This window comes from Peromyscus leucopus, chromosome 2, assembly GCF_004664715.2.
Source record: "Peromyscus leucopus breed LL Stock chromosome 2, UCI_PerLeu_2.1, whole genome shotgun sequence".
NCBI classification, from domain to species: domain Eukaryota; kingdom Metazoa; phylum Chordata; class Mammalia; order Rodentia; family Cricetidae; genus Peromyscus; species Peromyscus leucopus.
Genome location: NC_051064.1, coordinates 140164750 through 140188438, shown reverse-complemented (window position 1 = coordinate 140188438; position 23689 = coordinate 140164750). Strand labels below are relative to the sequence as shown.

The following is a 23689-nucleotide window of genomic DNA, read 5'->3' as shown; positions in this document are numbered from 1 at the left end:
CTCCTGAGCTTAGCAGCTTGAGCAGCTGGCAGCTGGCACCGCTCGCTCGTTGTCTACCCAGTGGTCCTCAAACCCACGGGGCTGACACCACACTGACCTCGGACTCGGGTCATCGGACTCTCAGGCTGATGGCGCCCCACCCAAACCTCCCCTTCCTCTCTGGCTGGGCGAGGTCTTCCTGGGCTCCAGGCCCAGCCCCCAAACTGGCCGAGGACTGGAGTGTCTACAGAGCTTCCTGGAGGAGGTGGAACACTCAGCTACAACCCACAGGTGACCATTCCCATCCCCTCCCGGCTGTACTCAACTCCGTGGACACACCTTGTGTCCTCTCCAGGATGAGTGGACAGCGACTGTGTCTTCCATTTGTGTCACATACACTTGGGTGTGCAAAATACGTCAGAGAGGAGCCATAGCTCCGACTCATTGTGTTAGTAAAAGTGTATTAAAATGCTGTTTCTGGGCCAGGGAAATGGCTCAATGGTAAAGGTCCTGGCTGTTGAGCCTTAGGACCTGAGTTTGATCCCCAGAGCCCGATGGTAGAAGAGGAGAACTGACTGCCCGAAGTTATCCTCTGACCTCCACACACAGAAAACCATAAATTCACAACCATTTCCTTCCCCTGGTGTCCCTATGAAATGTTCCCCTCACACTACACAGCAGGGAACTGCGGGAAGAAAGGAGAAGTCCTCACTGAGGTCACACACTGAGAGGCCTCCATCCATCAGGACTCCATCCAGATCTGCCCCATGCTGAAGCCAGCAAAAGAGAGACAGCCACCTCTCAACTCTCACTTCTGGCTTCCTCAGCGCCATGAAACACTCCAGAGCACCAGGCAGCCAGTGCAAGGTACAAGTGATAAGGTCTGAGGGCACAAGAGCTGCTGCTTTCTGTCCCCTGTCCTCTCGCTTAGAGGGGACTCCACCCATGCAGACAACACAATCAAATCTGATTGCTTTCTCTCTCTCTTTGGGAGGAGGGGTGGTTTTGGAGACAGCGTCTCTCTAAGTATCCCCAGCCAGCCTGGAGCGCTGCTATGCAGACCAGGCAGGCCTTGAGTGCATAGAGATCTGCCTGCTTCTGTCCCCCAGGCAATGGGATTAGAGTGCCACCACTATGCCTGGCTCTAAGTCTGACTTCTACTGTGCTGTCTGTGGTCCAAGGCTGAGCCTTCCTCATCAAACTTATGCAAGGCAAAATCAACAACTTCCAGCCGAGTGCATGGCACAGGGCTAGAGTCCATCAATATCCCCATCTCCTTACACTGAAGCATTAACCTGGGAATGCCTAAAATGCCATTACACCAGCCACTCCCAAAACCAGTGAACGTGCAGTGGCCACTTCCAGGCTTCCAGACCCCACCTTCAATCAGAGGGTCTGTTCCAAGCAGGGCTTATGGGTCAATACTTAAATCCACTGTCTCACAGAGGACCTGCCAGTCACACCATTCACTTGACCTCCTGAGCTTGATCCTCCTTGAGCAAGACAGGCTGAGCAGCTGTTTCTAGATTCTGGTTCAGCGACAGTGGTGGACTTCTACCACGCCAGAGAAATAGGCTGCACACACACACACACACACACTTCATGGCACTGCATGGTAGGCACCAGACCAAGAACACTTGAAAAGCCTGAAGAGTAGAACCCAGCTCAAGCCGAAGCGCTCCCTTCCGTCTCCTCCACAACTTATGCTTATGTGCGTGTAGTTATCTTAAACACTTTCTCCCTTAACATAGGAAAGAGTGATGAGGTAGCTCACTCACCATGTTGCCCAGGATAGACCTGAACTTCTCGAGTAGCTGGAGTTATAGGTATGTGACACTATGTCCGGTTTTCCAAGCTGTATCTGTCAGTTCTAGGCCCCGTAAGAGTGGAAGCCGGAAGGCCCAAATCCGTGTCTGCCTTGCTCACCGCTGCTTCCTGGCACATGAGCAGCACACAGCAGCCACATATCCATATACCCTGAAGCAATGGTACCTATCACTTCAGACAGGCAAGGTCCCTTGTGATTGCTGAACGGTAAACACCTCCCACTCTGGCGGGCAAGGTGCTGAAAAGCCAGGTCCCTTGCCCGCCATGACACCATCATCTGTCCCTCCTCCTCCATAGGATCTAACAGTACAGAGCTTCCAAGTTAGAAACAGAAGACCTACCTTCACGGGCATGGCTTGTCATTTCCTTAAACTAGTGACACACGCTACTTTTTCTTTTTCCAGTTTTTGAGCCAGGGTTTCTCTGTGTAGCCAGCCCTAGCTGTCCTGGTGCAAACACACATGGGGTCTCTGAGTTGAACTATGCATTTTTTTTTTAAGTTATGGTGTTCATTTACTTATTATTGGAGAAGATTGCATTTTTGAAGTTACAGTGTTTATTTGTTATTGGGGGAAGACTATGTACTCTTTTAAGTTACGGTGTTTATTTATTTACTGGTGTTTATTTATTTACTTATGTATTATGCGGGGAGAGACTATGCGAGCATGGAGGTTAGAGGAAGACTCGGAGTATCTGGTTCTCAGCTTCTATGATGGGTTCCAGGAATTGAACTCTGCTCCTCAGGCCCGGCAGCAGCAATCACCTTTACCCACTGAGCCACCTCTCTGGCATCTGAACTCTCTTATTCACAGGAAGAGGCCACCAAGACACATTCATGGCTGCTCCATGATTTCCCTTTTTAACAACACAAGGAGCCTCTCCTACCAGCTCCTGTCAGCAATGCCTTCGGAGCTGGAGTGGCAGCCCCTGAGAGGCCTCCTTGGCCTTTCACTACCGCAGCTCCTCCACCAGGCAACAGCATCCGAACTCTCAGAATAATAACCCTAAATTAGAAGCCAGAGCCCTGTTAGGCAAAGTGCTCTGAAACGGGCAGCACTTAGGGACAGTGCTAAGATAGCCGCTAAGGAACTGCAAATAAGCTCCGTTTGCCTAAGCATTCCTAACAAGGACGGGGAACCCACACCAAGAAAAATCGTGGCCTCCACTCCAAAATCAAATGCATTTTAAGATCTCAAGCTTCAGCGGGCAGTGGTGGTGCACGCCTTTAATTCCTTTCGTCTTAATCCCTTTAATCAGGAGGCAGAGGCAGGCGGATCTCTGTGAGTTGAGGCCAGCCTGGTCTACAGAAAACAAACCATGGTGACCTTCCTTCATTACCTATGATGTAGCCCCCCCTCTGCCACTTCTGGCTTGTCCCAACTACCCACACCAGGACATCATATCATTCAAGCATGGTAGAAGCTTGACAACAGGCAGAAATGACTTAGGAGGCTGGGGGACACGAAGAATAAGTCGATGAGTGAGTGAGTACCAAACCCAAGTGGCTAAAGCCCACAGGCACAGGCCAGACCACTCTAAGCAACCTCTTTTTTGAAACAGGGTCTCACTCTCACTGTGTTGCCCACACTGGCCTTGAATGCCTTAAACAGCTGAGATTACAGGACCAGCCTTCCAAGCCCTATCTTTCAGTCTTAGGTACTGTTCTAGAGCCCAGACAGACCGAGACAGAAAACACAAGACCAAAATCTTGATCCCCAAAGGGCTCGGGATCAGGCCCATGCAAACCATACTATTGTCTCTCTATGCCATTTCCTACCAGGAAGATCCACACTCAGTCTGCAGAAATCAGTACTTGCCACTCCCACGCCATGTCTGAGCATCCCATCATTAGGTTTCTTAAACAGTGTCATTATATATACAACATACAACAGCATGTAAGGAAGACCACTGCCTGGAGCCTGGCCGGCACGCTTCCACTGGCCAACAGTGGTCTATACACAGAAGGAGCAACGCTTTGAATAAGGCTCGATGAATGTCCTAGCGCTTCTTCACCTGTCAGACGATGGAGACAGTGGAAGCCTAGAGGACTCTGGCCACTCCACCATCCTCTCTGGCTTTGGCCCTGGGAGCACACACAGAAAACGTCAGTCTACTTTTTAAAGTCTCACTCACAACTGTCCTGGACAAGTCTTTCCCCATACAGACTCAAGTCAGGGCCCAGATCAGAGCAACAGTACGAAAAACAGTCTTGTCTACATTTTTCATCAATATATAGAAAGTTTACTCGCCAACCAGAATTATGCACCCTAATTCGGCTGATACACCCTTGATTAAACAAGGAATGGGGCTCCTCAAAACCATCTAGGGTTCGAAGTCCACTCCCAAACATCTATCAGGCAAGGGGAGCCGCCCTCATGACTGATGCACGCAGCAGGTGGATGGCCTTAGCTCCGTCTACTTTACCAGAGTCCTTGACCACGAGAGGCCCTTCCATCTAGGTGCTGGGCCTGCTCTGCAAAAGTGTACACGTGGATGGGGGTGGGGCACACCTAAGGCTCCTCAAATAAGTTGCTCGCACAGCAGCCTGCCTTCATTACCGAAACAAACACCACAGAGTTCAACCAGAGAACTCTCAGCCTGCAGAGTTTCGCTCACCTGATCCGACGTACCTCCATAATCAGCAGTTCCGACCCTTACAAGCTGACAGTTCAGGGGGAAAGGGAGGCTGCGCCTGGTAGTGTGCATCATGTCCAGGCCATATGTTGGGCTCTGAGCTTGGTGCCCCCCAGTCCAGGGCTGCGGCCTCACAAGGGCGATTGTGCGCTCATCCCTGTCCACTTGGCTTACTCACCGTCAGCGCCCCGCTCCCCACGCAGGCAGGGCGCCCCGCAAGACGCTCTGCACTGGCAGCACCCAGGCGGCAGCCACGGGAAATGCCCTGATCTGCCTTCCGGGCACACAGATGCCGCCCTTCTCTCCCTCACTCGCTTGCTAACTCACACCGAAGTGGCCCCCCCAGAAGGGGCAAAGCTTCAAGTTCTAGGAAGGCACAGCACCCAGACCACCCCCACCCCGGCTGGAGCTCTCCCCCGCTAGCCACAGACTGCCAAGAGGGAGCGTCCTAGGAACAGGGGAGGGGACACCTGGGCCGGGAGCAGGACACCGAGCAAGCAGGGTGTAGATGGGAGGGTGAGGGTGAGAACAGCGCCGGGCTGACGCAGACTAAGCTAAGTCGTGAGAAGTCTGGGGGAAGGGGATCGCTAGGGCCAGGGTCAAGGAGGTGGACACAGCAGGAGTAGAGTGCAGACTTGAGGACCACGGAGAGAAGATTCCATGGGGGTTAAAGAAACAAACGTAGGCTGGAGCCACTAGAAAGGGGTTGTTGGGGTGCAGGCTGAGGCCATGGAGCTAAGAGTTTGGGGGGAGGGGGTCTAGCCTGGGCCACAGCAGCGAGAAGCACCGTTCTAGCCTGGCCCCTGGGACTGAGGTAAGGGAACCTACTTAGGCCATGGGATACAGGCTTGTGAGAGGGGTGCCTGGCCCGGCCTCCGGGAGAAGGAAGGTCTAGCCTGGGATCCTCGAGACTAGCCTGGACACGTAGGGGAAAGAGCAGGGCTCCACCTGGAGCCCAGGGCGAGGTCACGGGCCACCCGAGCCTCCCGCCGCCCCCTCCGGACCCCAGGGGTGGCGTCTGCCTAGGGTCCCGGACCCCGCCCCTCCCCCACCCTGGGTCCCCACCCTCCCCGGGCCGGCGAGTCGGCGAGGGAGGGGACATGAGCTCCCGCAGGGGGTCCCGGGATAGGGCCGTGGAAGAGGGGGTCCCTTTACCATGGTGGCGGCGGCGGCGGCGGTCCCTGTCCCGGCGTCTGTGACTCTCCCCCCCGCAGCAGGGCCCGGCGCTTCCACTTCCCCGGGTGCCCAAGAGTGAACATCCGGGTCAGCGCCCCCCTCCCCCCCCCTCCGCGCGCCGAGCCACAGCCACCTTCCTTCCCCGCCCCGGCCAGCTCGGCCCGCCCCCCACGCCGCCAGCTCGCGGCCAATGAGCGCGCAGGGCCGCGGCGATCGCCAAGTATGGAGCGCTGCGCGGGGGGCCGGGCCAGGGGTGGGGCTGGTTGCCGGGTGGGCGTGTCCTGGTGTGGGAGGGCGGGCCCTACGCGGGCCAGGCGCGACAGTTCTGCAAGCCCAGGACTGCGGCGTACCGGAGGGACCAAGGCAGCCCGTGGCTCCCTCATACTGCCAGCTTCGCGTCTAACATCCGCAGGACTCGGGCTACCTGAGGGTGGAGAGGGTCACTGGCTCCCTGGGCGGAGGATGCGGAAGGCCCTGAACTAGGAGGGGACCGGCCCTCCGAGCCCCACCCGAACCCGGAACTGGTGCGCCGGAATGGGGCCCGGCCCCTTGAGAGCGAGCGGAACCTGGAGTGGGACGTCCGCGCTGCCGCCACTGTTGCTGAATGCCTGCTATCACGACCAAGAAAGCAGCCTTTAGGTACCAAAAGATGACAGGTGGCTAAGCCATGAGGATCCCTGCCCGCACTTCCTGGTTACCAGACAGGGTAGTTGTGAGGAAGACGTGGGTAAAAAGATTAGAATATTGGATTCAATAAATGCTGGCCGTTTCGTTATACTTTCCTACATTATCTGCAGAGGATCAGCCTGATTGCCTAATGAGGCGCTTCCTCGCGCCATACAGTGACTCAGAAATCCCTCTTTGTTTTCAGGACTGAAGATTGAACCTAGAGCCTCATACATACTAGGCTAATGCTCTTACACTGAACTGAAACCCCAGCCCCAGAAATTCGCTTTTCAAAATGTTTTCTCGAGTTATCTAGAATGCAAGAAACCTAGGATGCAAATCTTGGTCACAATACCTACCTACCAGACTTGCTCACCCTCTGTTTAAAAACCAAATCAGGTCGTGAGAGAGGGGATCAGTAAACTTCATCTCTGAGCTCATAGACAAGTGAAAGCCTTCAGGGACAAGCCACCAGCAGAGAAAGCATCCAGGTAAGTCCCTCAAGAATGGCATAGACCAGTATTACAGGAGTTCAGAAAAGGGAGTGGCACTTAGAAAGTCATTACTCCACAAATATTTACTGTTTAGCTATTGGCCAAGCACTATGCAAACTATGGAGATTACAGCTTTGGGCAAAAGATCTCATGCTAGCCTAGAGCTTGTAAGTGAGATTTTGGTTCTGGAGATGGAGCCTCCTGCATGCTGGGTATGTGCCCCTGCCCGGAGTTAAGGCCCTGTCGAGCTTGAATGCTGTCAGGGGACAGTTAGCCTATCTAGACAGTTTTGGGGGTGAGATGTGGAAAACATCAGAGTGGATAGAGGAGGTAGGCAGAGGTAGATATAAGCACTGTGTGGTGGCATTTTGGAAGATGGTCCAAGGGGGCTTTAACTTAGGAAGAAACATTTGATCAGAGAGCTGAAGGTGGGTGTGGAGCAGGCCACATGCATACGGAACAGCAAGGGGTATCCAAAGAGACCCCCAGTGTATCCATAGCTAGCAAGGAGGCCACTGTGGCCATCCTGAGTTGTGTTAGCGGAGAGCTTCAGGAGCAGCAACAAACTGTGACCCCAAAAGACCGTGAGCCTACTGGGTGCTGGTCTATAGGGTGAACAGGGCTCAGGGAGCTATTTGTGGGTCCCAGACATTATTTATTTAAAAAGCAGTGTGTAGGGAGAAGGCTTATTTGGTACAGTGTGCTGAGGCACCTGTGTTTGGTTCCCAAAACCCCTGTAGAAGAGTCCAGCACTAGAGAGGCTGAGCCAGTTTGGTTTCTGGGACTTCCTGGTCAGTTAATCTAGCTCCAGGCCAGTGAGACATCATTGTGGACAGTGTCAGAGGAATGATCCCTGAGGTTATCCTTGGTTTTCCACACACTTCCTGCATGCAAACATAGTAACACACATACGTGTACACACACACACACACACACACACACACACACACACACCAATTTTTAAAGCGCTGACATGGGGGCTAGGGAGATGGCACTTGGGATGAAGCACTTGTACAAGCATAAGGACCTTTCACACCCACAGCACCAATGCATGTAAATGCCGGGTGCAGCAGGGCATATCTGTAACCCAGTGCTGTGTGACAGACAGGAGGATCTCTGGGACTTGGTGACTACCCAGCCAAGCCAAATGGCAAACTCCAAATTCAGTGAGAGGGCCTGGTGTGGTGGCCCAGGCCTTTAATCCCAGCACTCAGGAGGCAGAGCCAGGCAATCTTTGTGAGTACGAGGCCAGCCTGGTCTACAGCGTGAATTCCAGGACAGCCAGGACTGTTTCACAGAGAAACCCTGTCTCAAAAACAAACAAACAAAAAAAACCCGAAGCCAAGGGGTAAAAGTGTGAAGTAAATGACACTAGAAAAGAGATTGACGGGTTGGGGATTTAGCTCAGTGGTAGAGCACTTGCCTAGCAAGTGCAAGGCCCTGGGTTCCATCCTCAGCTCCAAAAAAAAAAAAAAAAAAAAGAAAAGAGATTGAAAGGAAGCCTTATCCAAAGTGCACTGTCTGTAGTTTCTCACTTTGTTTCAACCTTGACGGATCAATACTATTATTATATCTGTAAGATGGGGAACCAGAGGGGCTAAGTAATGTGCCCATGAGTTCAGCGCCAGGCTGTCTAGAACCAGCGCCCATATTCATAACCCGCAGTGTAAGCATATTGCTTCCCTACTTAAAAACCTTTGAGTGGTATGTCATACTGGCCAGGGGGGGAGGGGGGGAGAGATGGCTCTAGGGTAAAGTGCTTGCCATACATACCTGAGTATGTGTCTCCAGCAGCTATATAAAGGCTGGGTGTGGGGGCGTGGACCTGTAATCCTAGTGTTGGAGAGGCACAGGAAAGGCTCTCTGAACTTGCTGGCCATAAATTGGTATTCTCCAGGTTCAGTGAGAGACCCTGTCTCAAACAAATAAGGTGAAAGGCTGGAGACATGGCTCGGGAGTTAAGAACGCCTCTTTTAGAGGGGACCCATGTCAGGCAGTTTTCAACCACCTGTAACTGGCTCCAGGAGAATGCAACACCCACTTCTGGCTTCTGCAGACACCCACACATGTGGCATATACATGTATATAATAAAATGTAATTAACTTTTAAGACTTTAATCTTAAAAATATATCTATATGGTAAAGAGTAATCAGATACCCGATGCCAACCTCTGCCCCACCACACACACACAAATGCACAAACGTGTCCACAACATACCACACAACGAACCTTACATCATTTTAAGTTCCTCATAATAAGAGGGCACCAGAACCCCACGGGGTTCAGGGACACTTACTCCATCTCCACCATTGAGCCCCATTTCAGTTCATTTATTATTCGTGGGGGAAACAGGTGTACAAACCCGCCACAGTGGCCTTGTGGGGGTGGACCTTCGGGAGTCAGTCTCTGTTGGTCTGGGGACTGAATTCAGGTTGTCAGGCTTGGTGCCAGGTTGCTGTACCTCTGCACCATTTCACCAAGGCCCTATTTCTGCTGCTTCTCTTGCCTCAGCTACTCACTGGGCTCCTTGGCTGGCTTCTAGCCATATGCTGTCAATGCTTTAACCTATATGGGGCCCCATCCTGGTGGCCTTTATCCTTTTTATTCTCCACACCGGTTTCTATTAACTAACAACTTCATGTCTTTCATAGTTCAGATCCCCAAGACCAAGTCCGATGGGCCAGCCCATCTTTTAGTCACTGACCAGATCACTAGGTCAGTCTGCAGGTTGACTGCCCATATGTCAGATCCTACCTCTAGATCTGTCACCATGTGCTGTGAGCATGAAGGCTGGACTGGACGGGCGGCCTACAAGCTCTGGGTGGATAGACAAGCACCATAAGTATTTTAGTACTGTCACTCTTCTCCCTGTGTGTGTGTGTGTGTGTGTGTGTGTGTGTGTGTAGGCCAGAGGTCAACTGTGAGTCTAAGATGGCCATCCACTGTGGTGATATTTTATTTGTGCTGAGATGTGGTCATATTTTATTTGTATGTTAATAAATAAAGTTTGCCTGGAGATCAGAGGAAATAGCAAGCCATTAACACAAAGGTCAGGCAGTGATAGCACATGCCTTTAATCCAATCACTTGGCAGGCAGGGTCTCTATGTGTTCAAGGTCACACTAGGGAACAGAGCCAATCATGGTGACACATGCCTTTAAGCCCAGTACCAACCATAGAGACCTGGAGGTCTGTACAGACAGGCAATGACAAGGAAGTGAGGTAGCTGGGCTAAGAGCCAATGAGAGGGCAGAACAGCAAGGCAATCCAAACCTAGGCAATAAAAACCTAGGTAGACGGGAAGTCAGGGCATTTTGGAAGCTACAGAGCTGGTAAAGTAAGGTGGTTGGTGGCTCTCACTATTTCCCTGATCTCTAAGGCTTTCATCCCTATATTTGACTCCGTGTTCTTTATTTAATAAGACCGCTTAGAGATTCGTCTACAATCTACCTTGCTTTTTGAGACAGGTGCTCATTGGCCAGGAGCTCTCCCACTAGGCTAGGCTGGCGGACCAGCAAATTCCAGGGATCCTGTTGTCTGCCTCCCCAGCACTGGGGAAGGGTTACAGGTACACGCCATCAAGCCTGCTTTCTACATAGGTTCTGGGGATCCAATTCAGTCCTTGTGCGTGTGAGGCAAGAACCTTGGAAGTCTGATCTTCACTTTACAGACAGCCCTACTTCCCCTGTTCTGAAATCCTAACCTAGCCGGGCATGGTGGAGCATGCCTATAACCCCAGCACTCGGGAGGCTGAGGCAGGAAGAGAGCCTGGCCTGCACCCTATACCCTCATCCGGTTCATACTGTGATATTGTTCCACCTGCCACTCCTGATTGTTGTCATGAACTGACCTTCACACACACACACACACACACACACACACACACACACACACACACCATACTTTCATGATTTCAGCATCTATAAATAAACACAGCGCATTATCAATACACTTCTCCCTTATTGATTTCCTCTCTACCCACGAGTTTCCTTCCTCTCTTTCCAGACACCCATACCCGTGCTTTTATGGGCTTGTCCAACTCAGCGAGATCTCGAAGATCTCAAGCCTGACCTTAACCTCCTCAGGACTACGTTAACACATGAGCATCCCTCTAGCTTCATAGAGACCTGTATACCTGTGGCCCTGCCAGACTCTCACATTTACAACACAGGTGTGCATGCACACATGATAAAATATGTGTGTGAGTGTGTGCACACATCCTTAGTAACAGTGGTCATACTTCCTTGCAAAAATCCATCAAACCCTCGCTCCTTCTCTTTTCAATTAACCAACCCCGGTGAAGCTCAGTTATCCCACACACACACACTATCAGAACATTTGAACATTAGGAATTCACAGTGACTGCCACCATTTTTACTTAACATCTACAGACGTAGTGAGCCTGGCCGTCCTACCATACCCCCTCACTCTCTAAGATGGGGTTTCTCAAGTTTCCTCTTTTGTCCTCTCAGATTTTACCCTAAGCCGAAGACCTTGCTTCACACTCCACAGATACAAGAGAATCAGCCCCACAGGAGCCCCATCATTTCCCAAGTCCCCATCTTAGTCTTTTCTGTCTTCCCTGGTTTAAAAATGAAGGGGCCAGCCGGGTGTGGTGGCACACACCCGATCCCAGCACTCAGGAGGCAGGGGCAGGCAGATCTGTGTGCGTTTGAGGCCAGCCTGGTCTACAGAGTGAGTTCCAGGACAGCCAGAGGAACCCTGTCTTGAAAAATCAAACAAATAAACTGAAGGGCTGTGTCCCTGCTGGAGCCCACCCTCCCCAGCACACGGAACCTTCTTGGTCTTCAGTTTCTCCCTCTGTACCTCCTCGTTCCTGTCAGCCTCATAAAACATGTCCCAGTAATGCCAGCAACCAGGGCCTGCTTGGTCCCCCATCTGTTAGCCATCTCCCCCATATTTGTGTTCCTGTTCATATAAAAACTTGTGAGTTCCTGGGGGCTCGGGACATGGCTCAGTGGGCATGGTGCTTGGCACACAAGCAGAAGGACCAGAGTCGGATCCCCAGCAGTCATGGAAAAGCTGGGCATGATGGCACACATCTATAACCCCAACACTACAGACTGGAGACAAGAAGATGCCGGGGGGGGGGGGGGAGCTCATTGGTCAGCCGGTACAGTAGCCAAGATGGCGAGCTTCAGGTCCCCTGAAAGATTCTGTCTTTAAATTTAAATGAGAGGCTAGAGAGATGGCTCAGTGACTAAGAGCACTTGTTGCTCTTGTAGTGGACCTAGGTTTGATTCCCGTCACCCTCATGGCGGCTCACAAGCACCTGTAACTCCAATTCAGCAGATTCAGCACCCTCTTCTGACCTCTGCAGGCACGAAGTACACAAGTGTGCACATACGTATATGCGGGCAAAACACCCATACACAGGATAAGTAAGTCTAATGAAGCGGAGAAGCTACTGAGAAATAAATGCATCCAACCACCACCTGTGCCTGCACGGGCAAGTGCATGCATGTACACTCATGCATACACACCACACACATACAAACACACACACACACACACACACACACACACACACACACACACACACACACACACACACACATGTTCTGCCAGAGATAATTCTGCACTGAGTCTAGATTCCCCTCAGGGGTTCGGATTTTACCTCGCCCCGATCTCCCCACAATTTCACACCTCTCAAGCTGACTTGGAACTTCCATCAAGCAAATGTCAGTGCCTCACTCCTGACTTCTGGTGTCTGCTGCAACCTCCCCTGACATGACCTCACTTCTGTCTAAACTTCCTCTTTGAATGCATGGTTCTGGGACCCCCATCTTTTCTGTATGTGAGTCAGTCACGACATCATTTACACAGAGAACACGGTAGGTACTCAGTGAAGGTCCATGAACATAAGAGCATCAACATAGGATGAATGTAAGTCAGCATTCTGGGGTGAGCAATGAAGCTTCGGCTGCTGCTTGTTGTTTGTTTGTTTAATTTATTTATTTATTTATTTATTTATTTATTTATTTATTTATTTATTGGCTTTTTTGAGACAGGGTTTCTCTGTGTAGCTTTGGAGCCTGTCCTGGAAGTCACTCTGTAGACCAGGCTGGCCTTGAACTCACAGAGATCCACCTGCCTCTGCCTCCCGAGTGCTGGAATTAAAGGTGTGGGCCACCACCGCCCGGCTTTATTTATTTGTATTTTATGTGCATTGGTGTTTTGCCATGGGTGTCAGGTACCCCAGAACTGGAATTACAGACAGTTGTGAGTTACCATGTAGGTAGGCCCTCTGCAAGAGCAGTCAGTGCTCTTAACCACTGAGCCATATCTCCAGCCCCCGGCTGCTTGTTTTTTTATGGGTACTTACTATGTACATTTGTTGTTGTTTTGAGACAATCTCACCATGTAGCCTTAGAATTCCTTATGTGGACACTCCCAAGATCACCTTGCTTCCTGAATGCTGGGAATAAAGGCATGCACCACCATTCCTGGGACCCTGCATTCTTATAATCTCAACTCCTTCTAGTAAATCTTTGGAACTAGCAGCTTCAGTCTTGACTGGGTTTTTTGTTGGTTTGTTTGTTTGTTTGTTTTTGTTTCTGTGTTTGAGATAGGGTCTATTTATTTATTGATGCTAGGGATCAAACCCAGGGTTTCATAGGCTGGCTTCAAACTCATTGGGTAGCTGAGGATGACCTTGAACTCCTGATCCTCCTGCCCACCATCTCTAGAGTTAGAATTACCAGTGTGTACTACCACCCCTGGTTTATCTAATGTGTTAGGGGAAGGGAGATGGAACCCAGGGTTCGTGCAGGCTGGTTAAGTACTCTCCTCACTCATTCCTCTATCCCTCATCATCACAGAAGAAACTGGGGTGAAAATGGACAAGCCACTCTAACTTCACTCTGTCTTCACCTGTCCACAGAACCACCCGACAGATTGTAAGTAGCCTCAGAAGACAAGGGTGCACCATCCTCCCTCGTCACGACCCCTTACACACAGCAGTTGCCCATGAGCATCTCTTGAGTTGAGGCAGGACGGCATTGTAGCAGAAAGTTTTTCTCCCGTCCCACCCGGCTCACAGTCCTGCAGCCACTTATAAAAAAAATCATTCAGAGGCTTATATTAATTAACTTAACCCATTTCTATTCATCTGTAAGTTGCCACGTGGCCGTGGCATTACTGATCTGCTGGCATCTTGCTCCTTGGACAGCAGGCTGGCCTCTCTCCCGACTCCGCCTTTCTGTTTCCTGTCTCTCTCCTTGGATTTCCCGCCTGCTTCTAAGCTACCTTGCCATAGGCCAAAGCAGCTTATTTATTATCACACATGGAAGGGAACTTTGTGGGAGCAAGGAGCATGTGGAATTGGATGGTCATTGACTGATACCAGACCCATCTGAGTATTCATTACTCAACATTGCCTGGTGAGCTTTCTTTCCTTCATCAATCAAGTCCTACAGCTGAGACTTCTGTGTTAATAAATGCAGTTATCCCAGAAACTGGGGGTCACTTAGATCCTAAACCACCTCCCACTCACAGGCCTGGCCCTGCTTCCTGAGGTCATAAGATGGAGTGGTGTCAATGTGAAAGTAGCCTGTCTGTCACCGGCTACTATGCCCAGACATCTGTTCCCCAGTTAGTGGTGCCCTTTTGGTGAAGTTGTGGGGCCTGGCTGGTGGAGGTGTGCCACTGAGGGCAGAGCCTACCTCTAGTGCCACTGTCTCAGCTCTCACTGCTGTGCCTTCTCTGTGAAGGATTGCACCCCCAAATCCTTCTTCCCTTAATTGCTCTGTCAGGTATTTGGTCATGGTGAAAAGTGTTTCATTTGTGTTCTTCTAGGGTTACTAAAGTAGTTCAGATGTGTGTTCTTATGTATGTGTACCTCTGTAGTGCTAGGGACCATACCCAGGGTTTCATGGATGCTCAGAAAGTACTGAGCTACCCCATAGTCCTTTTCTTTTGTTTTAAGATAAGTAGAGTCCAACCTAACCTCAAGCTCACGATCCTCCTGCCTCAGCTTCCCAAGACCTTGGGTGGCCCTTTGGCGGGAGGGAGGGGCAGGGTCTAACTATGTAACCCCAGCTGGCCTGGAACTCAATATACAGATCATGCTGGCCTCAAATTCACAGAAATCCACCCCTGCCTCTGCCTCCTTAGTGCTAATGAAAGGTGTGTGTCACCACACATAGCCACCATTTTTAATTTTTTTATTTTGGATTATTTTATTTTTATGTATATGGAAATTCTGCCTGTATGTATGGGTGTGTAACACATGTGCACCTGGTGCCCACTGAGTTCAGAAGAAGTTATCAGATGCGCTGAACTGGAGCCATGAATGGTTATGAGCCACTGTGTGGGTGCTGGGAATTGAACTCAGATCCTCTGAAAGAGTACCAAGGACTTCATTGCTGAGCCAACTTTCCAGTCCCAGAATTTTTTTTTTTAAGAAGCATATACCAGAGAGTAAAATAGCCTTTTGAGTCTTAGAAACTTCCAGTTATTGGGACATAAAGTAGAACTGAATGTCGGGGGAGGGGAGAATACGCTGACTTCTTTTGAAGACAGAAAACTGTGGTTTGTAGTAAAAGAGGCAGCCTTGACTTGAGAGCTTAGATCGACCCTCCCACCATTCAGCATCTTGACAGGACATGTAGCAATGAAGGGGAGGAGGCCAGAGCATTGGCAACCACTGGTTTAATACAGCCCAAGGCTGTGGTGCCAAGAGGATTCTTTACTCTGAGGTTTAGCACAATCATCTTGGGGTTTTTGTTTTGATTTTCTAATAGGTACCTGGGAGAACTCCCAGCTGCCTTCTGCTGGACCAGAAGTGTTTGTATCCTGTCCATCTGGGGGGTCCTGATCGGAGATGTAGAAAGGCCTCTCACATGTGGGCCAGCTGTTGGAGTTTTTATATGCACATCTGGGGAGAATTCACGATCGGTGAATTAAGTTGGCCAGCCAGCCAGCCACTAGGGTTGGGCTGGACTATACAATATACCCCAGGCTGATTCTCACTTTGGGCTTGGGATAAGTAGCCCCTTTCTTTCCAGGTGGTATTCTCCAACACACCCTCAACAGCTGGGCTTGGAGCTGTGGTTGTGTGTTTCCATAGAAACCATGCACTTTGTACACCTTATCTCTTACTCTCCCCTTATCTTTTGTCCCCTACTGCTCTGTGGGCTCCTTGGGGTGGGGCTATGAGTCACTCCCTAACATTAGGTAGTTTCTGAGATACAATCCAGGGCCACAAATGGAACCTGCCAAATGGTGGCCGAGGAAGAAACTCCAGTCATCCAGGATGTAAACTGTGGTCAGCTCCACCTGATCCCATCCCTCCTGCAGACAAGACTTTGCAGTGGTCCTAATGAGACTCAGCCAGATGCAAAACTTGCCCAGGAGCTTATGTAGTAACTGGATGAGAGCATAACCTGGTGAAAGGCTGGAGTACATGGTGAGAGCATCTGTGGTCCCAGCTACAGGAGGCTGAGGCCGGAGGATCACTGAAGTGCTGGAGTTCAAGGCTAGCCTGGGCAACATAGAGTCTATCTCTTAAGACAAAACACTAAAAATAACAACAACAAAAAATCCAAGCAATGGAAACTTAAAAACAAAAAAAAATTAAATATCACTTATAATAATAATATTAGAAAATATATGAACCAGGCATGGTGACATATGCCTTTAATCCTAGTACTGAGGAGGCAGAGGCAGGGAGATCTCCTTAACTTCAAGCCTGCTTAGTCTACATGGCAAATTCTAGGCCAGCCAGAACTACATAATGAGACCCAATCTCAAAACAAAACAAACAAACAAACAAAGTTGCTCTAGCAGAGGCCCTGGGTTCAGGGTTCAGTTTCTGGCACCCACATGGTGGCTGACAACATTCTGTAACTCCATTTCCAGATTGTCTAAAGCCCCCTTCTCTCCTCATAGACACTGCATGGACATGGTGCACAGATCTACACATGCAGACACACACACACACACACACACACACACACACATCTTAAAAAAATAAAATTAAATCTGGGCATTGGTGGCACATGCCTTTAATCCCAGCACCCAGGAGGCAGAGGCAGGTGGATCTCTGTGAGTTCCAAGCCATCCTGGTCTACATAGTGAGATCCAGAACAGCCAGGACTACACAATACAATGAAACCCTATCTTGAAAAAAAAATTAAAAATATAAAATATATCAGCCTGATTTCTGTTCAAAAGAACCTATGGACCACACGTTGTAAGTGGACCTTTGTTGAAGTTTTCAATTTCTAGGACCAGACTAGATCAGGGAGCATTTTTACCTATAGCCATTGATATCACTATTGATACAAAGATCGAGATTGAAGCAAAAACAGGAACATGGAGGGCTGGGGATATAGCTAAATTGGTACCGTGCTTGCCTAACACACACAAAGCCCTAGGTACAGTTCATAACACTGTGTGTATCAGCCATGCTGGTACATGACTGTAAGCCCCACATTCAAGAGATGAAGGCAGGAGGAACAGACATTTAAAGTCATCCTCTGCTACATGGGGAATTTGAGACCAGTCTAAGCCACATGAGACTGTGGTGATATTGTGTTCCCCAATATATTGTGTACCCTAATAAACGTATCTGGGTCAGAGAACAGCCACTAGACAGACATAGAGACCAGAAAATGGTGGCACACACACCTTTAATACCATCACTTGGGAGGCAGAGATCCATCCAGATCTCTGTGAGTTCAACGCCACACTGGAAACTACCAGGCATGGTGACACACATCTTTAATCTCAGGAAGTGATGGCAGGGAGCAGAAAGGTATATAAGCCGTGGTGAGGACCAGGAACTAAGTTTGGTTAAGCTTTTAGGCTTTTAGCAGCAGTTCAGCTGAGATCCATTCAGATGAGGACACAGAGTCTTCCAGTTTGAGGAAACGAGATCAGCTGAGGAATTGGCGAGATGAGATTGGCTGTGGCTTGTTCTATTTCTCTGATCTTTCAGCGTTCACCCCAATACCTGGTTCTGGTTTTGTTTTTATTAATAAGACCTTCTAAGACTCATGCTACATAGGACTTCGTCTTCAAAGATGGAGAAGTGATGAACACCTGGTCCAGCGGCCATCAGCAGATGAAATGGGTCCTGTGCTGGCTTGTTTTGTCAACTTGACAGACACAAACTGGGATCATCTGGGAAGAGAGGACCTCAGCTGAGAAAATGCCACCATCAGCCTGGCCTGTAGACAAACCTGTGGGCCATCTTCTCGATTAATGATTGAGGTGGGAGAGACCGACCCACTGTAGGTGGCGATACCTCTAGGCAGATGGCCCTAGGTGCTTTAAGAAAGCACACTGGAGCTGGAGAGATGGCTCAGGGTTAAGAGCACTGGCTGCTCTTCCGGAGGACCCAGGTTCAATTCTCAGCACCCACATGGCAACTCACAACTGTCTGTAACTCCAACATCTAACACCCTCCCCCTTTCCTCCTGAGCACCCTCCCTCCTCAATTAATAATAAAAATAAATCTTACAAAAAAGAAAAAACCTATCAGACAGGATCAGACATCTGTGGTCTAGGACCTTGTAGGACCAGCGTAGCATGAAACATGTCTGTCAAGAAAACGAATTGCCCGAGGTTCTCTCCTAGGTGCCTGGGTGGCCATTGCAGCTCTATCGGGGCTTTGATCTTGACTTCACTCTCTGCCTCATACCACTTACGGTCAATCTATGTATGTCAATGTTAGCAAGTTATATAGCCACCTTGCCCGTTCCCTCTTTCTGAGCACACTGTCTATATTGTCCGGCCCCCATGTGACTGGTTTTTAACCAGTGGTGTCTAGGAGGAAATGACATGGTGCCATCTCAAAGCACAGCCATAATGTGTCCTTTGTGTCCTGCCTCATGGTCATCAGTTGAATGGATTTGGAGGATCCAAAGGAAGCCACCAAGGTGCAGAAGCCTATGTCCCCTTCAGTGGTAAAACATGGAAGGGATCCAATCACATGATGCTTGGGGGAGAGGGAGACACACCAGTGTTGAGGAGTGTTGATTCCAGCAGCCAGTGTCTCCCTGATACACATCTGAGCTGTTCTCCTTTATAGCTCCCAGTGGATCAATAAATGTCTGGAATGCTAAACATCACTGGGATAGCCATAAAAGTACAGTAGTTTTACTGATCTTTGTAGGTAGAGTGGGGAGGCTGGACAGGGGCCCTGCAGCTCCGTTTACGGTAAGCCAGGCTTTGAACTGAGCACTGTCTGTTCCTCCACCTCAGCCAAACGAAGAGGTGGTTAGAAGATGATCAGACTCCAGGCTTCTGCACACCTGCTGTTGTGACTTACAGCAGAACCTCCTCCGCGCCCCGCAGTAAGTGACGTCAGTTATGTATGACGCCTTTGATCTTTATGTCCCCATCATCCCCAAGCACTCAAAGCAGGGGCAGTTAAAATGACGACCAGTTGGCCATCTCAGTGTCCTAGAATCCCATCTTTTCCCATGCTGCGAATACCTTCCCCATCAGCTTCTTCTTCCGCTCCTAATGTCTGTTGGGATTCAAGTAAGAGATGCCTTCCATTGGCTCAGATATACAAACACGTGATATTCCAGCTGGTAGCGCTGTTTGGGAACAAGGTGCCCAAGGAAATCCCTCGCCAGGGGCAGGATTTGAGAGTTCTTAGCCTTGCCCTACTCCTGGTTTGCTCTCTCCACTAGGTGTTCATAACTGAGGATGTAAGCTCTCGGCTTCCTGCCCCTGCCCCCATTCCTGTCCTCGGCTACCATGCTTTCTCTGCCAAGATGAACTCTTAGCCTTCTGGAACCATTAAGCCACAACGGACTCTTTTGTAGCTTGATTTGGTCATGGCATTTTGTCACGGCATCAGAAAAGTGGCAGATACGGTCTGCTCGGTGTCTTTCTTACCTAAATAATCACATCTTCGTCCTCCCTGCAGTCATCATGGAGCAGACGGCAGAGCCTTCTGCTAAATCCTGGTGTCCTCGTCTATCGAATGGGGACTCAAGACCACCCATGTACAGCCATCACTCAATAACATAGGCAAAGCCAGGTGTGGTGCACACCTGTAATTCTAGAACTCAGGACGCTGAAGCTGGGTGGATCTTTGTGAGTTTGAGGCCAGCCTGGTCTACATAGCAAATTCCAGGCCTACCAAGGCTAACTACCCTTTCTTAAAAAAACTTGTATGTGTGTGTATGTGTAACATGAATCTTAAAAGGTCTTATTAAAAGAAAACCTGGAACCAGATATTGGGGTGCAAGCTGGAAGATCAGAGAAGCAGAGCAAGCCAGCCACAAGTTCTTACCTCTCTGAAATCCTCAGCCTCAAGAGAGTGAGTTCCTGTTTCTTCACACCTTATATACCTTTCTGTGTCCTGCCGTATTACTTCCTGGGATTAAAGATGTGTGTCACCACTGCCTGGTTCTGTTTCTCTCATGTAGCCCAGTGTGGCCTTGAACTCCCAGAGATCCAGACGGATCTCTGCCTCCCAAGTGATAGGATTAAAGGTGTGTGCCACCACTGCCTGACCTCTATGTCTAATTTAGTGACTGGCTCTGTCCTCCGATCCCCAGGCCAGCTTTATTTGGGCACACAGTGTATCACCACATGTGTGTGTGTGTGCGCACGTGTGCAAGCGTGCTTGCACACCCATTATAGCTAGAAGTTGGAGATACAACTCAGTGAGAGAGGCAGCAATTGCCTGATGTGTGTGTGTGCAAAACCCTGATTTGAGTCCATAGAGCCACTAACAATGGCAAAACACACCCAAACAAACAAACCAACCAAAAGGGAATTTATAGCAAGATGAAAGCACAAAAAAAGAAAAACAGCCTAGACACAACTGCTGCCTTCTTTTTAGAATGAAAATTAATCTTTTTCTGTCACACATATATGCATAATTTACCATAATGAGCTCATGCAGCAATGCAGGTTTCTACATCGCTTTTTCCTTAGCCAATAACTCATCATGGTTACTTTACACATTAAAGCTTCTCCCAGGGCAGAGGGTTTAAGGGTTTGTCAGTATCTATTCATGGAAGCATCTTGATTAAAAACAAAGCATGGGGCCGGTGAAATGGCTCAGCAGGTCAGAGCATGGACTCTGCAAGTCTGATAGCCTGACTTCCAATCCCTGGAGCCCACAGAGAAAGGAGTCTTCTGATATGCCCGCTCCCTACAGACACACACACACACACACACACACACACACACACACACACACACACACACCTGCTACTACTAGTAATAATCCTAACAATAATAAAGTAGATGACCCCCCCAGTGTTGCACTGTTTTTTTTCTTCTGAGCATCACCAAGCGTCTTTACATGCATCCCTTCATCTTAATTACTTTCTGAGGACCCACAAGTATAACTCAGTATCCGAAGAAGAGCATGTGGTCCATCTTTTTGCTCTCCCTTCGACAAATAGTCAGTCACAACTCCACCAGCAGTGTATGAGAATGCCATAACAACAACAATTACTACTACTAGTTTCTGGGAAAGAAGATGACTGTGCTGGGGGAAAAAAAAGGAAAAAGACGATAAGTATTTGCTAAAGGCCACCCCACGCCAGCTGTGTTTATTTGTTGAACTCTATCTCCATGTCCATGGACCAAACACCCATGGTCCTTTAGATTTGTAGTTTATATAGTACATCTTTCAACACCCTGAAACTTTGACCCAGGTTGTAGCTGAAGGAAAGAGGGTTTCTGGTAAATACAGTTTCCAGTCAGGAATCCCAAGCCAAACCTTCCCATCCCTCTTCCTGGAGTGGACCACCTCTGTGGTTAAAACCTCTGGCAATCCATCAAAAAGGGGGGCGGGGTGACTTGGAGCTGAAACTGTAAGTGCTTATAAGAAATGAAAGACATGGTTTGGGGTGAAAAAGTCATGCTTCCGGGTACAAAGGCAAAACCACTAATAACCCAAGGATTCGGTGTTCCGTCTGACCTGTTCTGATGCTGTCACCATGGCGATGGTCTCCATAAACAGCTACAAAATAACCAGAAGAAAAGGAAGGAGAAACATCGACCCTGGCGATCTGGAGTTATTTTAGGGACCAAGGCGATGTCATGTGGGGTAAATATGGAATGCAGAAACTGTTCTTTTAATAACCATCCTCCCTTCCTTTTGTGAGGTTGAACAAAGGTCTGGCAGATCACAGGAAGAAGCCCCGGCCCAGTGTCTTCAGGGTTCAGAAAGTGCAGCCAAAAGAACAGAAATAAATGGGTACAGACGCTCAGATTCCTCACACACCCTCCGCCTGGGACACTCAGCTGAGCCTTATGTGGAGTCCAAGGGTGGAACAAGGCTAATGTTCTTTGGAAAAGAGGCTTGGTCTGGGACTCCAGGGAACTGGATTTGGTTGCCTGCCCCTGACCTTGATCCCTGAGCCAGCAGCAGTGATGGAGGGAAGCATCTTCAAGCCACACCATGTCTCTGGGGCATCTGCATCTGCTGCAGATTCCTTTACCACTCCTGGCCTCCTGCTATTCTCTTTGAATCCCTGACTCAGCGCGCCCCAGTCCAGAGAGCAGAACCAGCTATGTGTTTATAATGCCAAGAAAAAACTTCAGGCAGTATGCTTTGCTGACTTCTTCACTGACCCTGAATCACTTCCTCTTCCAACTTAACCCCTTGCTCTCTTCTCTTCCAGTCTGCTAAACTGAAGAGCCTAACACATAGACTGTGTTCTGTGTTGGCCAATAGAAACAGAATCCAAGCCACACATTTAATCCCAGCACTTGGGAGGCAGAGACAGGCAGATGTCAGTGAGTTCGAGGCCAGCCGGCTCTCCTAAATGGACATTCTCCAGCAAGCCTGCGACTGTGGCCATCTGTTCATTTAGTCAACAAGCATGTATTGAAGAGCTACCAGGACCCGGTGAGGAATGGAGCTACAGGGATGAGCGGGATCCTGGGCTCTTCCTCTCCCTCCCTCTTTCCAGCAGTAAGGATTGAACTAAGGACCTCAGCCATGCGAAGCGCTCTCTCCACAGCCACCTCTTTTGGAGAGGGTCTCATAGTGTGTCCCTGGTTTGTCTGGAACTCATTACAAATTCATAGCATCTTCCTGCTTTTGCCTCTCAAGTGCTAGGATTAAAAGTGTGCACCACCACACCTGGTTTAACTTTTAATTTTGAGAAACAGCCTCAGCCTCTGAAATAGCTGGGATTGCAGGCGTGTGCCAGTAATCAGTAATCTCAGACCAGGAAGAGATCATATTTTTAAATAAATTGTGCGTGAACATGTGCCATGGTGTACATTGTAGGGATTGGTCCTCTCCTTCCGTCATGGGTTCCAACGATGGAACTGAGGTCCTCAGGCTTGGCAGCAGGTATCTTTATCTGCTGAGCCATCTCACCAACCCCAGAACCTTATATTCCCGTGGAGATTACATTCTTGTCTGAGCACTATGTAGGATTTCTGTTACCACAGAGCCTTCTCTGACATTTGGACATAAACTGCACTATTTCCATGGAGGCTATAGATATGGGTCAAGCTGAGTTAAGAACACTTGCTGCTCTTCTAGAGGACTGGAGTTAGGGTCCCAGCACCTATGTCAGGAAGCTCATAACCATCTATAACTCCAACCCCAGGGGTTAAATGTCTTGGTCCTCTGTAAGCACCTGCACTCACATGCACATACCTACATGCACGCGCGCGCGCGCGCACACACACACACATCTATATGTAATTAAAAATAACACAGATAAACCTAAAACGGTTGCATTTATTCCTCCTGTGTTGGTTTTTCTTCTTTGCACACTCTGCCTGCACCATCTGTCTTCCTATGAATAAGTGCAGCAGCCTCTTTGAGGATACTTCTCCCATGGGATCCCATGCTGAATCCCTGGCATGGAGAACCATCCTCAGCACCCAGCAGGTACCACAGTCTGTTAAGTATGACAAGATGTCACAAACTGATGCCAGCCATGGTG

At 49.4% G+C, this 23689-nt stretch overlaps 1 protein-coding gene and 1 long non-coding RNA gene across 6 annotated transcripts in view; one reads left to right on the top strand and one right to left on the bottom strand.

Annotated features, from left to right (window-relative positions):
* Capzb (capping actin protein of muscle Z-line subunit beta) overlaps positions 1–5719 on the bottom strand; it is a 109863-nt gene extending 104144 nt beyond the window's left edge. For 2 of the 5 annotated variants that reach the window (XM_028875280.2, XM_028875281.2), the window contains exon 1: positions 5596–5719. In XM_028875280.2, coding sequence (XP_028731113.1) covers positions 5596–5598 — 3 coding nt within the window. In that variant the 5' untranslated portion in view covers positions 5599–5719. Of the gene's footprint in view, positions 1–4422; positions 4528–5595 lie in introns of those variants that run through there. The other 3 variants (XM_037203133.1, XM_037203134.1, XM_037203136.1) reach the window with 2 other exon arrangements.
* Positions 5720–5909: 190 nt separating this feature from the next.
* Positions 5910–23000, top strand: LOC119087472. Its single transcript, XR_005090946.1, has 2 exons — positions 5910–6773; positions 21887–23000. It is a non-coding gene; the product is annotated as an uncharacterized LOC119087472 (long non-coding RNA).
* Positions 23001–23689: the final 689 nt, after the last annotated feature.